Source organism: Narcine bancroftii, chromosome 10, assembly GCF_036971445.1.
Source record: "Narcine bancroftii isolate sNarBan1 chromosome 10, sNarBan1.hap1, whole genome shotgun sequence".
NCBI classification, from domain to species: domain Eukaryota; kingdom Metazoa; phylum Chordata; class Chondrichthyes; order Torpediniformes; family Narcinidae; genus Narcine; species Narcine bancroftii.
In genome coordinates this window covers 59,187,718-59,200,510 of record NC_091478.1, presented here as the reverse complement: position 1 = coordinate 59,200,510, position 12,793 = coordinate 59,187,718, and the positions used below count along the sequence as shown (strand labels likewise).

Here is a 12,793-nt window from a genome sequence, read left to right as displayed (position 1 = left end):
CCCTCTCCCAACAGCCCATTCTTAGTCCCCTCACTGATCCCACTGCCCTGCCCTCTCCCGACAGCCCACTCTTAGTCCCCTCACTGATCCCACTGCCCTGCCCTCTCCCAACAGCCCATTCTTAGTCCCCTCACTGATCCCACTGTCCTGCCCTCTCCCAACAGCCCATTCTCAGTCCCCTCACTGATCCCACTGCCCTGCCCTCTCCCGACACCCCATTCTTAGTCCCCTCACTGATCCCACTGCCCTGCCCTCTCCCGACACCCCATTCTTAGTCCCCTCACTGATCCCACTGCCCTGCCCTCTCCTGACAGCCTCGCTGAACGCTATTTTCACTTTTTGCCTTTTTTTATAAAAGTGACAGTCCTTTTCGGATTTCTTTCCGTAGGCATAAAAGCAAAGTGGCACAAAGCGAACTTTTGAAAAGCCGGGGATACTGCATCGGTACAGTTAGATGATAATAAACTTGACCTCGCCAGGGATCCACCATCCTGTTTGAAAGGAATCTCCTTTCAAATGGGACTGAGAATGCTGTTTTAAATGACCGGTTCCTTATCTTGAAACCACATCCCTTGTCTTCTGGCCTATCATGGGCACTTCAAATTTCATGTGCATTACTAACATATTTTTCAAGTCATCAGTGAGAGGCCAGGGTCCCAGTCCAACAGAGGAAGCCACCCAGTCCTCTCGGAAGCAGTTAATGAAGAGCCCAAGCTCTGAAACTTTGACAATTCCACTCAAAACTATCCAATGCCATTGACATCATAACTGCCTATTTCCTTCCTCGTTGAATCAGTTGCACAAATGCCGAAACTGTGGCACTTCAGATTTACTCAGCCTGCATAATTGAAATGGGAATTTAAGAGGCTTAATTAGAAGCTCCTCTGCATTTGCAGAGAAACCAGATGGTGCGTTCATTAAATGTTCGCTTTCATGCATGTGTTTTTTTGGAGAAATCTATTATGAAATGCAATTATACAAAATTAATAGCGCTTAACAAAATAGGGAAAAGTCAGCTTTTTTTATTTAGCTGGCTTAAAATAAAACTAATTTTTAACCCTTGACGCACAGTGGTGTTTCAGGTAAAGGAGGAAATATGAACTTTTACAAAGGGAGAATGTGGGCAGGCAGCATTGAAAGTTGACAAGGCGTCATCACCGGGTTGTCAAGGTGAGCCAAGAGGTCCTGGTGGGCTGGCCATTGGGAGAGCTGCTTCTTAAGTGGCCTTATCTCAGCCAAACACACGGACTGAGCCTGAGCCACCTTGTGCAAAGTATTGTTTTCCAAGCAGCTGTTTACTCACATCGAATCGTTTCATGGCAAGGAGCAGAATGAAGAGAAAATGTTTGTTTCCAATCACGAGGATCATTCTCCCCATGTCGGTCATGTATTCCTGGAGATTCCAGGGGAGACATGAAGGACGGGCTTCTCTGCATAGGATAGTTCAAGGGCTATCCTCACTTTGAGATCCCAGAAATATACATAAGAGATAGGAACAGGAGCTGGCCATCTAGCCCAATTCTGCACCGCCATTCAATGGGATCATGACTGATCTGATCGTGGACTCAGCTCCACAATGGAATGGGTCTTTAAATATGTTGGCTGCTTTTCGAAGAATGGAGTCGCTGGAGGAGAGTGGGCATGATGGACCGAACCACGTTCTCAATCTTCTAAAGGTTTTCATGGTCTTGGGCAGAGTACTTCCCATCCCACGCAGTGATGCACCCTGAGAGGATGCTTTCAACGGTGCACCTGTTGAAGGTGGTAAGGAAGGCTGGTAACATCGAATTTGCATGGGTTTCTGAGGAAGTAGAGATGCTGGTGTGCTTTCTTGGCCATTACGTTGACATGGATGGACCAAGACAAGTCAATGGAGATTGTAGCTGCCTAATATCTCCACCTCAACACTGTTGACATGGACCAAGGAATGAGCTCCACTTCTCCTTCAGAAGTCTATCGCCATCTCCTTGGTCTTGAAGGAAGTGTTATTCTCCAGGCACCAAGCCACAAGTCCCTTTATCTCTTCTGTATTCTGCCATGTTGTTGCTCGAGATCCTGTCCGTGATGGTGGTATCATCCGCAGACATCGCCAGAGTTGCCAGACTTGACGTTCAGGCTTGACTCGAACATTTGCTCTGGAGGCAAACCACTTGGCGCACATCAGCAGGTCAAAGCCCTGGAACTCTCCCTCTCATGGGCTAGCAACAGTGTATTGTTGCAGTTCCAAGTGTGAGCACCACCAACTTCTCAAAAACCCCTGAGCGTGGGCACAGATCGACGGCCTTCACAGCCTTCACACCCAAGGATAATTAATAATGCAGAAACTACCACACTGTTTAAGGGGAGAGTCTGGGACTCCACAGAAACTCAAAGTTAACCTCTCAAAACAGCGCTAGGAGAATAATTCGGACAGATTTATGAATATAAAATTTAGAGGGTTATGAATCCAATGGGAAGAGCCTAGAATGCCAACTTGGGTGGCGTGGATGAGTTGAGCTAAAGGGCCTGTTCAGTGGCGCACTGGGGAGGGGGGGTTAAATTTAAAAGTGAATCCCATAAGTCTGCAGACGCAGTGATAGTAATTAAAAACACACCAAAATGCTAGAGGACCTCAGCCAGTCATTCTTTTCAAAGTATTTTATTGAGTTTAACATATAAGCGTGAAGACAAAATTGGCAATTGCATAATAATTTGTACACAGTAAGCACGTACAAAAAAAAGCCAATGAGAAAAAAAGGTAGATAAAACTACACCAATAATTGCTAACATTACCTCAAAAATATTTAATTGAAACGATCCATGCGACCACGTTAAACCCATTTGTTGAAATAACATATAAAATAAAGGAAAAAAAAACTAAAAACTAAAACTCAATCTAATCAACCCCCTCTCTCTAATCAAGGTTAACTTATAAAATAATTTTGTAACAATCAGTAATGTGGAACCACTGGCGACCCACATGGAGAACAGGCAGTGAACCACTGGAACATACAGTAATTGTTAATTCTCCCAATTATAAAAACATTCTAAGAATGGGCCCTATAATTTCCTAAATTGAAACTCTATCTTTAACAATATATCTAATTTTCTCTAAACTTAAATAGGACATTACGTCACATAATCACTGTGTATGAGCAGGGGATGAATCCTATTTCTATTTCAATAAAATTTTAAAAGCTAAAAAAAAAATCCTGAGTTATATATTTATCTGAATCACGAGAAAAACCAAACAAAGCAATTAATGGGCGAAGTTCCAAATTAATCTTAAGAATCATTGATAAAATTTGGAAATGTCTTTCCAGAATTTCTCTAAATTTGGGCACTCTCAAAACATATACATCAAAGAAGTTTCAAAAATTTTACATTTCTCACATTGTGGATCAACATCTACATAAAAACAGATAGTTTAAGTTTGGACATATGAGTTCTATGTGCCACCTTAAATTATAGTAAGCAGTGCCTTGCATAAAATGAGGAATTACTAATCAAACTGAGAGTGGAGTCCCAATCCTCATCTGAAAAAGTTATCTTCAAATCTCGTTCCCAATCCCACTTGATCCCAGCCACGGCAACTGAATTTAAAGCCAATAGATTATTATAAATACATGATGTTAATCCATCATAAAAATAATACTGTAAATTAAAAAGGCAGATTAAAAATATTAGTATTGGAAATTCGTGGAAAATCAGAAATCATAGACTGAACAAAATGTCTAATTATTAAAAGTTTTTAAAACTTACTGAATGTTCAAACTATCATTATCAGGTTGGTCTCCCTTATCTATTACAATGATGGGACATATTAATTTGATTAAACTGAATAATTAACCTAATTTTTTGTATCTCTTTCAAGTGTTACCAATTTTTATCCCCAAACCCTTTATCAACTCGTTGGATTCTGCTATTTCTACTTATGTATAGTTGGTGGGGGGGGGGAACCCACATATAAATAAGGCCCATCTTCGAAAGACCACATGAAATTGAGGATTACAACTTCCAGATTTTAGATTGTACTATTGGGCAATTAACCTAGGCAATTTACTTTTATTATTACATTTGGTAGAAATGGAATTGCAGTTCTCCAAAAAAAAATTATACTTTGGAAATTTTAGGATCTTTTTCACCATTTTCCTTTTCCAAATTTACATGTAATCCATTAATTAGAAATAACTTGAGAATTTGGGCTCAATTTAGGAAATTCTTCGGAATTAGTGGTTTTTTACTGGCTTGTCCTACTATAGATAACCATCTCGTTCGACCATCTTTTTTGGATTCAGGTTTCAAGGAATGGAATAGAATAGGTATTCAAAGTTTTAATGATCTCTTTATTGAAGATCATTTTGCCTCCTTCAAACAATTATCAGCTAAATTTAATCTTTCCAACAGAAACTTTTTTAGATATTTACAAATTAGACATTTTGTTCAGTCTAAGCTGGTCATTTGATTGTATAAAAGTATAAAATAGTGTATTTCTGCAGCATAGAAATCAGGCCATTTGGCCCTTCTAGAAATTCTGTGCACAGTTTTAATTTTGTGCTGATGAGAGTGTTGGAGGGATGATGTTTTTTTTTGCAGGTATTGATCCACAATGTGAGAAATGTAAAATTTTTGAAGCTTCTCTGATCTATATGTTTTGGGAGTGCCCAAATTTAGAGGAATTCTGGAAAGATATTTCCAAACTTTATCAATGATTCTTAAGATTAATTTGGAACCTCGCCCATTAAGCTTTCAGAGCCAATGTAGACAGAAAACTCACCATCATTTCTTGCAACAGTGAAAGAGTCCATTTGGACCATTGAGCCAGTGCTGACTCTCAGAGCATTCCCATCATTTTCCCATTCCCCCACTTAATTCCCATCTCTCTCACATCCATTGACACCCTGATTCTCCTCCCACCCCACCTCCAGTGTCCAATTAACCGACTGGCTTGCACGTGGGATGTGGGAGGAAGCCCAAGAGGTCACGGGACCTCAGGTCAGGATCGAACCCGTGAGGCAGCAGCAGCGCTTCCTGCTGCACCACACATGCTGTCATTAGAAGTGGGACACATTACAGATGTAACAGGTTTATAAAAACCAGGCAGGTTTTAATTGAAAGTTTCAAGCTGTTTTCTTGTTCCCGAAAAATGGAATGCAATTTATTTTAAGGGCCATTAATTTTATCACCTGGACTGTGAGGAAATGAACCCATCTGTTTTGTTTTAACCCAAGATCTCAGTCTTGCAACATATTCAATTGGACACCGAGTAAACTGCCAACTTGAATTAAATCACTCTCGAGCATCATTAATTGGAATGGAAGGATAGCCTCAGGCAGAACAAAGTGGCTGCCCATTGTGAAATACTGACTGCATACTCCTTTGGAACAATACTGAGCGGTCAGATGTTTGGGCTAACATCTGCTGTGGACCAATAGCTTCACTTGGTCCAGGGTACAAATGGTGGAGGTGCCCACCAAATGCAATTCTGCTGCCAGTTACTGATGAAGAGGATACAATTCAAAAAAGACAGTTGTGGGTTTGATTCTGAGATTCGTTCATTCACATTTAGCCAGCGCGCTCCGAGCAGGTTCCACCTTCAAAGATCCCTCGGCTGGTGTCTATTCAGTGTCCTTTCTTCAAAAGGTGTGTGGCCTTGTGTCTTTTGTAAATTTTAAATTAAATTTAGATACGCAGCACGGTAACAGGCCCTTTCAGCCCACGAGCCCATGCCGCCCAATCACACTCAATTGACCGACAACCCCGGTACGTTTCAATAGGTGGGAGGAAACGGAGCCCCTGGGGAAAACCCAAACAGACACGGAGAGAACGTATAAACTCCTTACCGACAGCGTAGGATTTGAACCCAGTCCGATCGCTGGTGCTGCAAAAGCATTGTGCTCACCATTACATGAACCACGCCGGCCACTCATAAAGTTTTATAAGCACCTTGTTCCTGGAGATGACGTTAGTAAACACCAGAGGTGAGTGCAGGAGACCTCAGAGATTTTTATGTCATCTTATGACGCTGCAGAATTAGGCCATTCAAATCGAGGTAATGCATTTTTCCTCTCAGCCCCTTCTCCCTGTAACCTTTGACACCCTTACGAGCCAAGAGCCCATCAACTTCCACTTGAGAATATTAAAAACTTTAAATTTAAAAGAAACCTTTTGGCTGTCTCATATTGATCTCAAGCTATTGAACTTGTCGGCTGCCTCAGTCTTGCCTTAAACCTTAAAGTTCTAACTTCTCAAACCCAGCTTGGTGCCTGTAGACCACCATGACTTCTCTCATATCCTGTTGGTAGCTGTGAACTGTCTTGAACTGTGATAATGACCACCCTGGGTATTTGGTTTGTTTTACATTAAAAATATCTAATTTAGACATAACAGGCCCTGCCGACCCATGAGCCTGCTCTGCCCAATATATCCATGTGGCCAATTAACCTACTAACCCTGTAGATCTTTGGGATGTGAGAGTAAACCCACATGGGCATGGAGAGGATGTGCAAACTCCTTACTGACAGCACCAGATTTGAAACCGGGTTACCGACGCTGTGGCTTACCGCTACATTAACTCTGTTTTTCAGTGAAAGCTGATGACCTGCAGACAATAAAGAGGGAGCTTACCCAGATAAAATATCGCATCGATGGCTTGCTGGACAGTTTGGAGAGAATGGAGAAGCAGCGCAAAGCTCCGACGGGTGAGTGAAGGGTCTCACAGAGCGTTCCTCGTGCCCTGTGGCGTTGAGGAAGGCTCGATGGGGGGGCTGCAGTCAGCAGGTTGGTGGTGAAAAGGCAAGGAGGGGTTGGTTGGTGAAGAAAAGGAACATTTTAACTCGTTGCCCACAATTGTCATCAACCTCTCTATGCCACAGGGAAGCTGTGGCCAAACTGGAAAGGGCACAGAGAAGATTGATGAGAATGTTGTCAGGAGTCGGGGGGGGGGGGGTGAGGTGGTGGTGGAGCTGAGCAGTAGGGAGGGTTTGAGCAAGCTGGGGCTTTATTCCTTGGAATGCAGGAGGATGAGGGGTGATCACATAGAGGTGGACAAAATTATGAGATTGTACAAAATCCTGGAACACCTGGGCAGCAAAGGTGCATACATCAGGATTCTCCTTATCGACTACAGTTTGACATTTAACACCATCATCCCCTCAAAACTGATCAGCAACCTTGGACTCAACACCCTACTCTAATTGGATCCTGGATTTCCTCACGTCCACACCACAACCAGCAAGGATTGGTGATAACATCTCCTCCATGATGTCAGTCAGCATCAGAGCACCGCAGGGCTGCATTCTTAGCCCCTGCTCAACTCACTTTACACTTACAGCTGTGTGGTTCAGTTCAACATCAACACCGTCTACAAATTTGCAGAAGGGTTGTATGAAAAGGGGCGATAGTCACAAGAGAGAGATTGAAAACTTGGCTGAACGGTGCACCAACAACAACCTCGCATTCAATGTCACCAAAACTAACCAGCTGATTGTTAACTTCAGGGAGGTGAAGCAGAGGTGTATGATCCAGTGATTTTTGGGGGATCAGAAGTGGAGAGGTAAATAAATTTAAGTTCTTGGAAGTCACTATCTTGGATCTAACACACCAATGGCATCGTGAAGAAAGAATGTCAGCTCCTCTACTTCCTTAGGAGTTTGCAAAGATTTGGTATGATATTGGAAATCCTGGCAAATTTTTACAGAGGTGCGGAGGACAGTGTGTTGACCAGTTGCATTAAGGTCTGGTATGAGCATGAAACCCTACAAACTTAAAGGGCATAGCCCAAGACATCATAGGTAAAACCCTCCCCACCATCGAAAATATCCACACGGTATGCTGGCGTGGGAGAGCAGCAGTCATCATCAAGGACCCAGCACCCGCTCTGTTCTCACTGCTGCCATCAGGAAAGAGGTCTCGGTGCCACAAGACTCACACCCCCAGGTTCAGGAACAGCTGCTCCCCCTCCACCATCAGACTCCTCAACAACAAACTCAATCAGGGACTCGTTCAAGGACTCTGACTTTTGCACAGTCAGTTTATTTACATTTCTTTATTGGTTCATGTGTGTACATTGAGTGAGGTTTTTTTTGCACTACCAATAAGTGGCAAATCTGCCTCACCTGCAGGATAAAGAGAATCTTGTATATACTCTGACAATAAATCAGAAATCTGAATAGATCAGGTAATCACAGAGTCTTTTGCCCAGGGTAGGAGAATAAGTTGAGGACATAGGTTTAGGGTAAGGGAAGGAGAGTCTTAAATGGAGGCTGGGGGAGTTTTTTTTTCAGAGAGGATGGTAGGTGTATGGAACCAGCTACTGGAAGAGGTGGTTGAGGCAGGTACTATAGCAATGCTTAAGAGACATCTGGCTGGATACATGGATAGGATGGTTCAGAGGGGATATGGACTAATGCACTCAGGTGGGACATGTAGGTGGGACTTTAAGGTTGTTGTGAGCAAGTTGTGCCAAAGGGCTTGTTTCCACTCTGCATGACTCACTGACAATCCAAACTCGGATGCCCATGAGCGGAGAAGATGGTCCCACCTAATATCTGTTTCAGTAACTCCAGTAAATTTGACTGAATAATCCAATTAACAATTGTAATCCATTTAATCTCAATCAGATCCAATTCTTCTCAGACAACATTTTAGCGCTATTATCTTAGTTGTGTTTCTGATTCAGTCCCCTTCTTGGTACACAGCACCCAATCGCCTGAATACACCTGGGTTTGTCTGCTACTGAAAGATAAGCAGGGTTAGGTCTAGCCACTACTTGGAGGGGAGACTTCATAGGAACACCAGGGGCTGAAGGTTTCTGTGAGGGGCACTGGACAACGTGGCGACTCTCTGTCTACCGTAAAGCAGACAAAAAGTTAAACAGTTTCATGTGTATTGCATTCTAAATGTAGTAGTAGGTGATAATAATGAAACCTTTACTTTTCAAAGTTTTCATCCTCATTAAGTTGCAGCGTTAAGGTTTTGCTGGGCGCTGTTCATTTTTGAAAAGATTATTTGTTTCCGTGTTTAAGATACCCTTGTTTTTGGTTCAGTTTTTCAGTAATGCCCTCTCTCAAATTGCTTACAAGACTGCCCTTGGCCTTCACTTGGACACCAATCTCAGGTGCTCACCCATGATTAAAACTCGGGTAAATGGCGAAGCATCATGCATCTTCCTTTCTCTTCCTTCTCTCAGAATATAGAACATTGGAGTAAAGGCCCTTCAGCCCAAGATGGAAATCTAGGTAACAACAATCTAATCCTTCCCTCCCTCACACCTCTATTTTGCTTATGTCCATGTGCCCACCTAAAAGCCTTCTGAATGACCCTCTTGTACCAGCCTCCGCCACCACCCCCAGCAATGCATTCCAGGCACCCACCACTTCTCTGTACAAAAACCTCAGACGTCTCCCCTACACTTCCCTCCACTCACCTTAACCAGATGTCTTCTGGTATTTGCCAATGTCACCCCAGGAAAAAAGTCCTACTGTCCACCCTATCTAAGCACCTCATAATCTGGTCTATCTCTATTAAGTCACCCCTCATCCTTTGTTGCTCTAAAGAGGAAAGCCCCAGCTCTGCCAACTTTGCTTCATAAGACATATTTTAAATTCCATGCCATATCCTGATAAATCTCCTCTGCATCCCCTCCAAAGCATCCGCATCCTTCCTGAAATGAGGCTACCAGAACTGAATGCAATGCTCCAATTGGGGCTAGCCAGAGTTTTATAGAGTTATAACCATATAACCATATAACCACTTACAGCACAGAACAGGTCAGTTCGGCCCTACTAGTCCATGCCGTAACAAATCCCCACCCTCCTAGCCCCACTGACCAGCACCCAGTCCATACCCCTCCAGTCCTCTCCTCTCCATGTAACTATCTAGTCTTTCCTTAAATTTAACCAATGATCCCGCCTCAACCACATCTGTCGGAAGCTCATTCCACATCCCCACCACCCTTTGCTTCAAGAAATTTCCCCTCATGTTCCCCTTATAATTTTCCCCCTTCAATCTTAAACCATGCCCTCTAGTTTGAATCTCCCCCACTCTTAATTGAAAAAGCCTATCCACGTTTACTCTGTCCTTTTTAAAATCTTAAACACCTCTATCAAGTCCCCTCTCAATCTTCTACGCTCCAGAGAAAAAAGCCCCAGTCTGCACAACCTTTCCCTGTAACTCAAACCTTGAAATCCTGTCAATATTCTCGTGAACCTTCTCTGCACTCTCTCTATTTTGTTTATATCTTTCCTATAATTTGGTGATCAAAACTGTACACAGTACTCCAAATTTGGCCTCACCAATGCCTTGTACAATTTCATCATAACCTCCCTACTCTTGAATTCAATACTCCGATTGATGAAGGCCAACATTCCAAATGCCTTCTTCACAAACACCATCGACCTGAGTATCATCAGCCTTGAGGGTACTATTTACCACAACTCCTAAATCCCTTTGTTGCTCTGCACATCTCAATAGCCTACCATTTAATGCATATGACCTATTTAGATTTGCCTTTCTAAAATGTAACACCTCACACTTATCTGTATTAAATTCAATCAGCCATTTCTCAGCCCACACCTCCAGCCTTCCTAAATCACCTTTTAATCTACGGTAATCTTCCTCACTGTCCACAACACCACCAATCTTTGTATCATCCACAAACTTGCTTATCCAATTCTCCACCCCTACTTCCAGATCGTTAATATATATAACAAACAATAGTGGACCGAGGACCGATCCCTGAGGAACTCCACTAGTCACCGGCCTCCAATTGGACAAACAATTTTCTACCACTACTCTCTGACACCTCCCATCCAACCATTGCTGAATCCATTTCACTACCTCCTCATTTATACCTAATGCCTCCACCTATTTTCCTAACCTCCTGTGGGGAACTTTGTCAAAAGCTTTACTAAAGTCTAAATAGATAGCATCCACAGCTTTCCCTTCATCAACCTTTTTTGTAACCCCCTCGAGAAACTCAATCAGGTTTGTCAAGCATGATCTACCCCTGACAAAACCATGCTGATTACTCCCTAGCAATCCCTGTACCTCCAAATATTTGTAAATACCATCCCTCAGAACACTTTCCATCAACTTGCCCACCACAGACATCAGACTCACGGGCCTATAATTCCCAGGTTTACATTTAGACCATTTCTTAAACAGCGGAACCACATGCACCACCCTCCAATCCTTTGGCACTACCCCCGTGGCCAGTGACATCCTAAATATCTCTGTTAATGGCCCCACTATCTGTCCACTAGCCTCCCTGAGTGTCCTTGGGAATATTTTGTCCGGTCCCAGAGATTTATCCACCTTTATCTTTTTCAACACAGACATCACTACCTCCTCGGTTATCCTTATATGCTTCATGACCTCCCCACTATTTTTCTTTACCTCAACTGGTTCAATATTTTTTTCCCTAGTGAATATCGAGGCAAAGAAATCATTCAAAATTTCCCCCATTTCCTCTGACTTCTCACTCAGCCTACCCTCACTATCTACAAGGGGTCTAATTTTATCCCTCACTAATCTTTTACTTTTAATGTACTTATAGAAACCCTTTGGATTTATTTTTACTCTGTCTGCCAAAGCCTCTTCGTGCCTTTTTTTGGCCTTTCTAATTTCTTTCTTAAGATTCCTTCTACACTCCTTGTCGTCCTCCTTCAAATTGTCAGCTCTCTGTTCTTTATACCTCTTGTACACCTCCCTTTTTCTCCTAATTACCATGTGGCACTTGAGTTCAGTCCCCCGACTAATCAAGGCCAGCACACCATTGACCTTCTTAACCACCCTATCAACTTGTGCGGCAACCTTTTGGAATTCATGATCCTCGGAATTGAAGATTCTCTGTTCTCTCCACTGTTCAGAATCTTTATTAGCCACTTACTTTGCCTTCAAGTTGACCTTCTGAAGTGCATCACTTCACACTTAACAGGATCGAACTCCATTTGCCACTTCTCTGCCCAACTTTGCATCTTGCCTATGTTCTCTTGTTACCTATGACGACCTTCTCACTTTTGTACCACCTGCAATGTTCTGGGAGGGAAGAATCCCGGAAGACCTTGGTCCATTGGCTAACCTCTTGGCTGGTGCTGATCCGTCCATTCAAGCTGCACGAGGTCCAGACTTCACCGCCCCTCGACTGCTATCATTGACCCCTTTCCTTTCCCAGCGCCAGCTCAGCCTGCCATTTCCCAGCATGGAGGGCCAAGTTTGCAGGCCCTTCTATGGATGTGAGCAATGGGTTGAGACTGGAAAACGTATTTTACTCAGCATCTTTCCTGCAGAGAGAAGAAATTTCTAGTCCGTTAGTCTGAGTGGAATTTAACCCAGGTTGTCACTCTAAATGTAATTAGCATGCTGTCAAAGAAAGGCAATGCTACTGCAAGAAATATCTATCAATCCCATCATTTCCATAAACTCCCATTATGTGCACATACATTGACTTCCTCTTTCTAAGCTATAACACCTATATGTCTATTGTCTATTCCATTTGGAGTTTTTCAGAAGCTAAAGTATCTCTCCATTCACATCAGAAGGCTGTTATATTTGTCCCAGTTCCAATGTACTATCAGAAAATGAATCTTGATGGCCAGTAATGTGACCTTGCTCATCTTGTGTGAAGCCATTCAGTCCTCTCTTGTAATTTCCCCCTGGAAGCACATGATCCCAGTGTCTTTTCCACCCAATGCACCCGTGCGAGATGCTCGGAGGATTTGTGGGCTCTTTTCCACCCAACACACCTGTGCTAGATGCATGGAGGATTTGTGGGCTCTTTTCCACGCAACGCACCCGTGCTAGATGCACGGAG

At 43.1% G+C, this 12,793-nt stretch overlaps 1 protein-coding gene across 3 annotated transcripts in view; it reads left to right on the top strand.

Moving 5' to 3' along the window:
* LOC138744601 (RNA-binding Raly-like protein) overlaps nucleotides 1-12,793 on the top strand; it is an 838,833-nt gene that overhangs the window by 689,095 nt on the left and 136,945 nt on the right. For all 3 annotated transcript variants that reach the window (XR_011345644.1, XR_011345643.1, XM_069901004.1), the window contains one exon: nucleotides 6,567-6,680. Coding sequence is in view for 1 of the 3 variants with exons in the window: in XM_069901004.1 (XP_069757105.1) it covers nucleotides 6,567-6,680 (114 nt within the window). In the remaining 2 variants the exon portion in view is untranslated. The remainder of the gene's footprint in view (nucleotides 1-6,566; nucleotides 6,681-12,793) is intronic.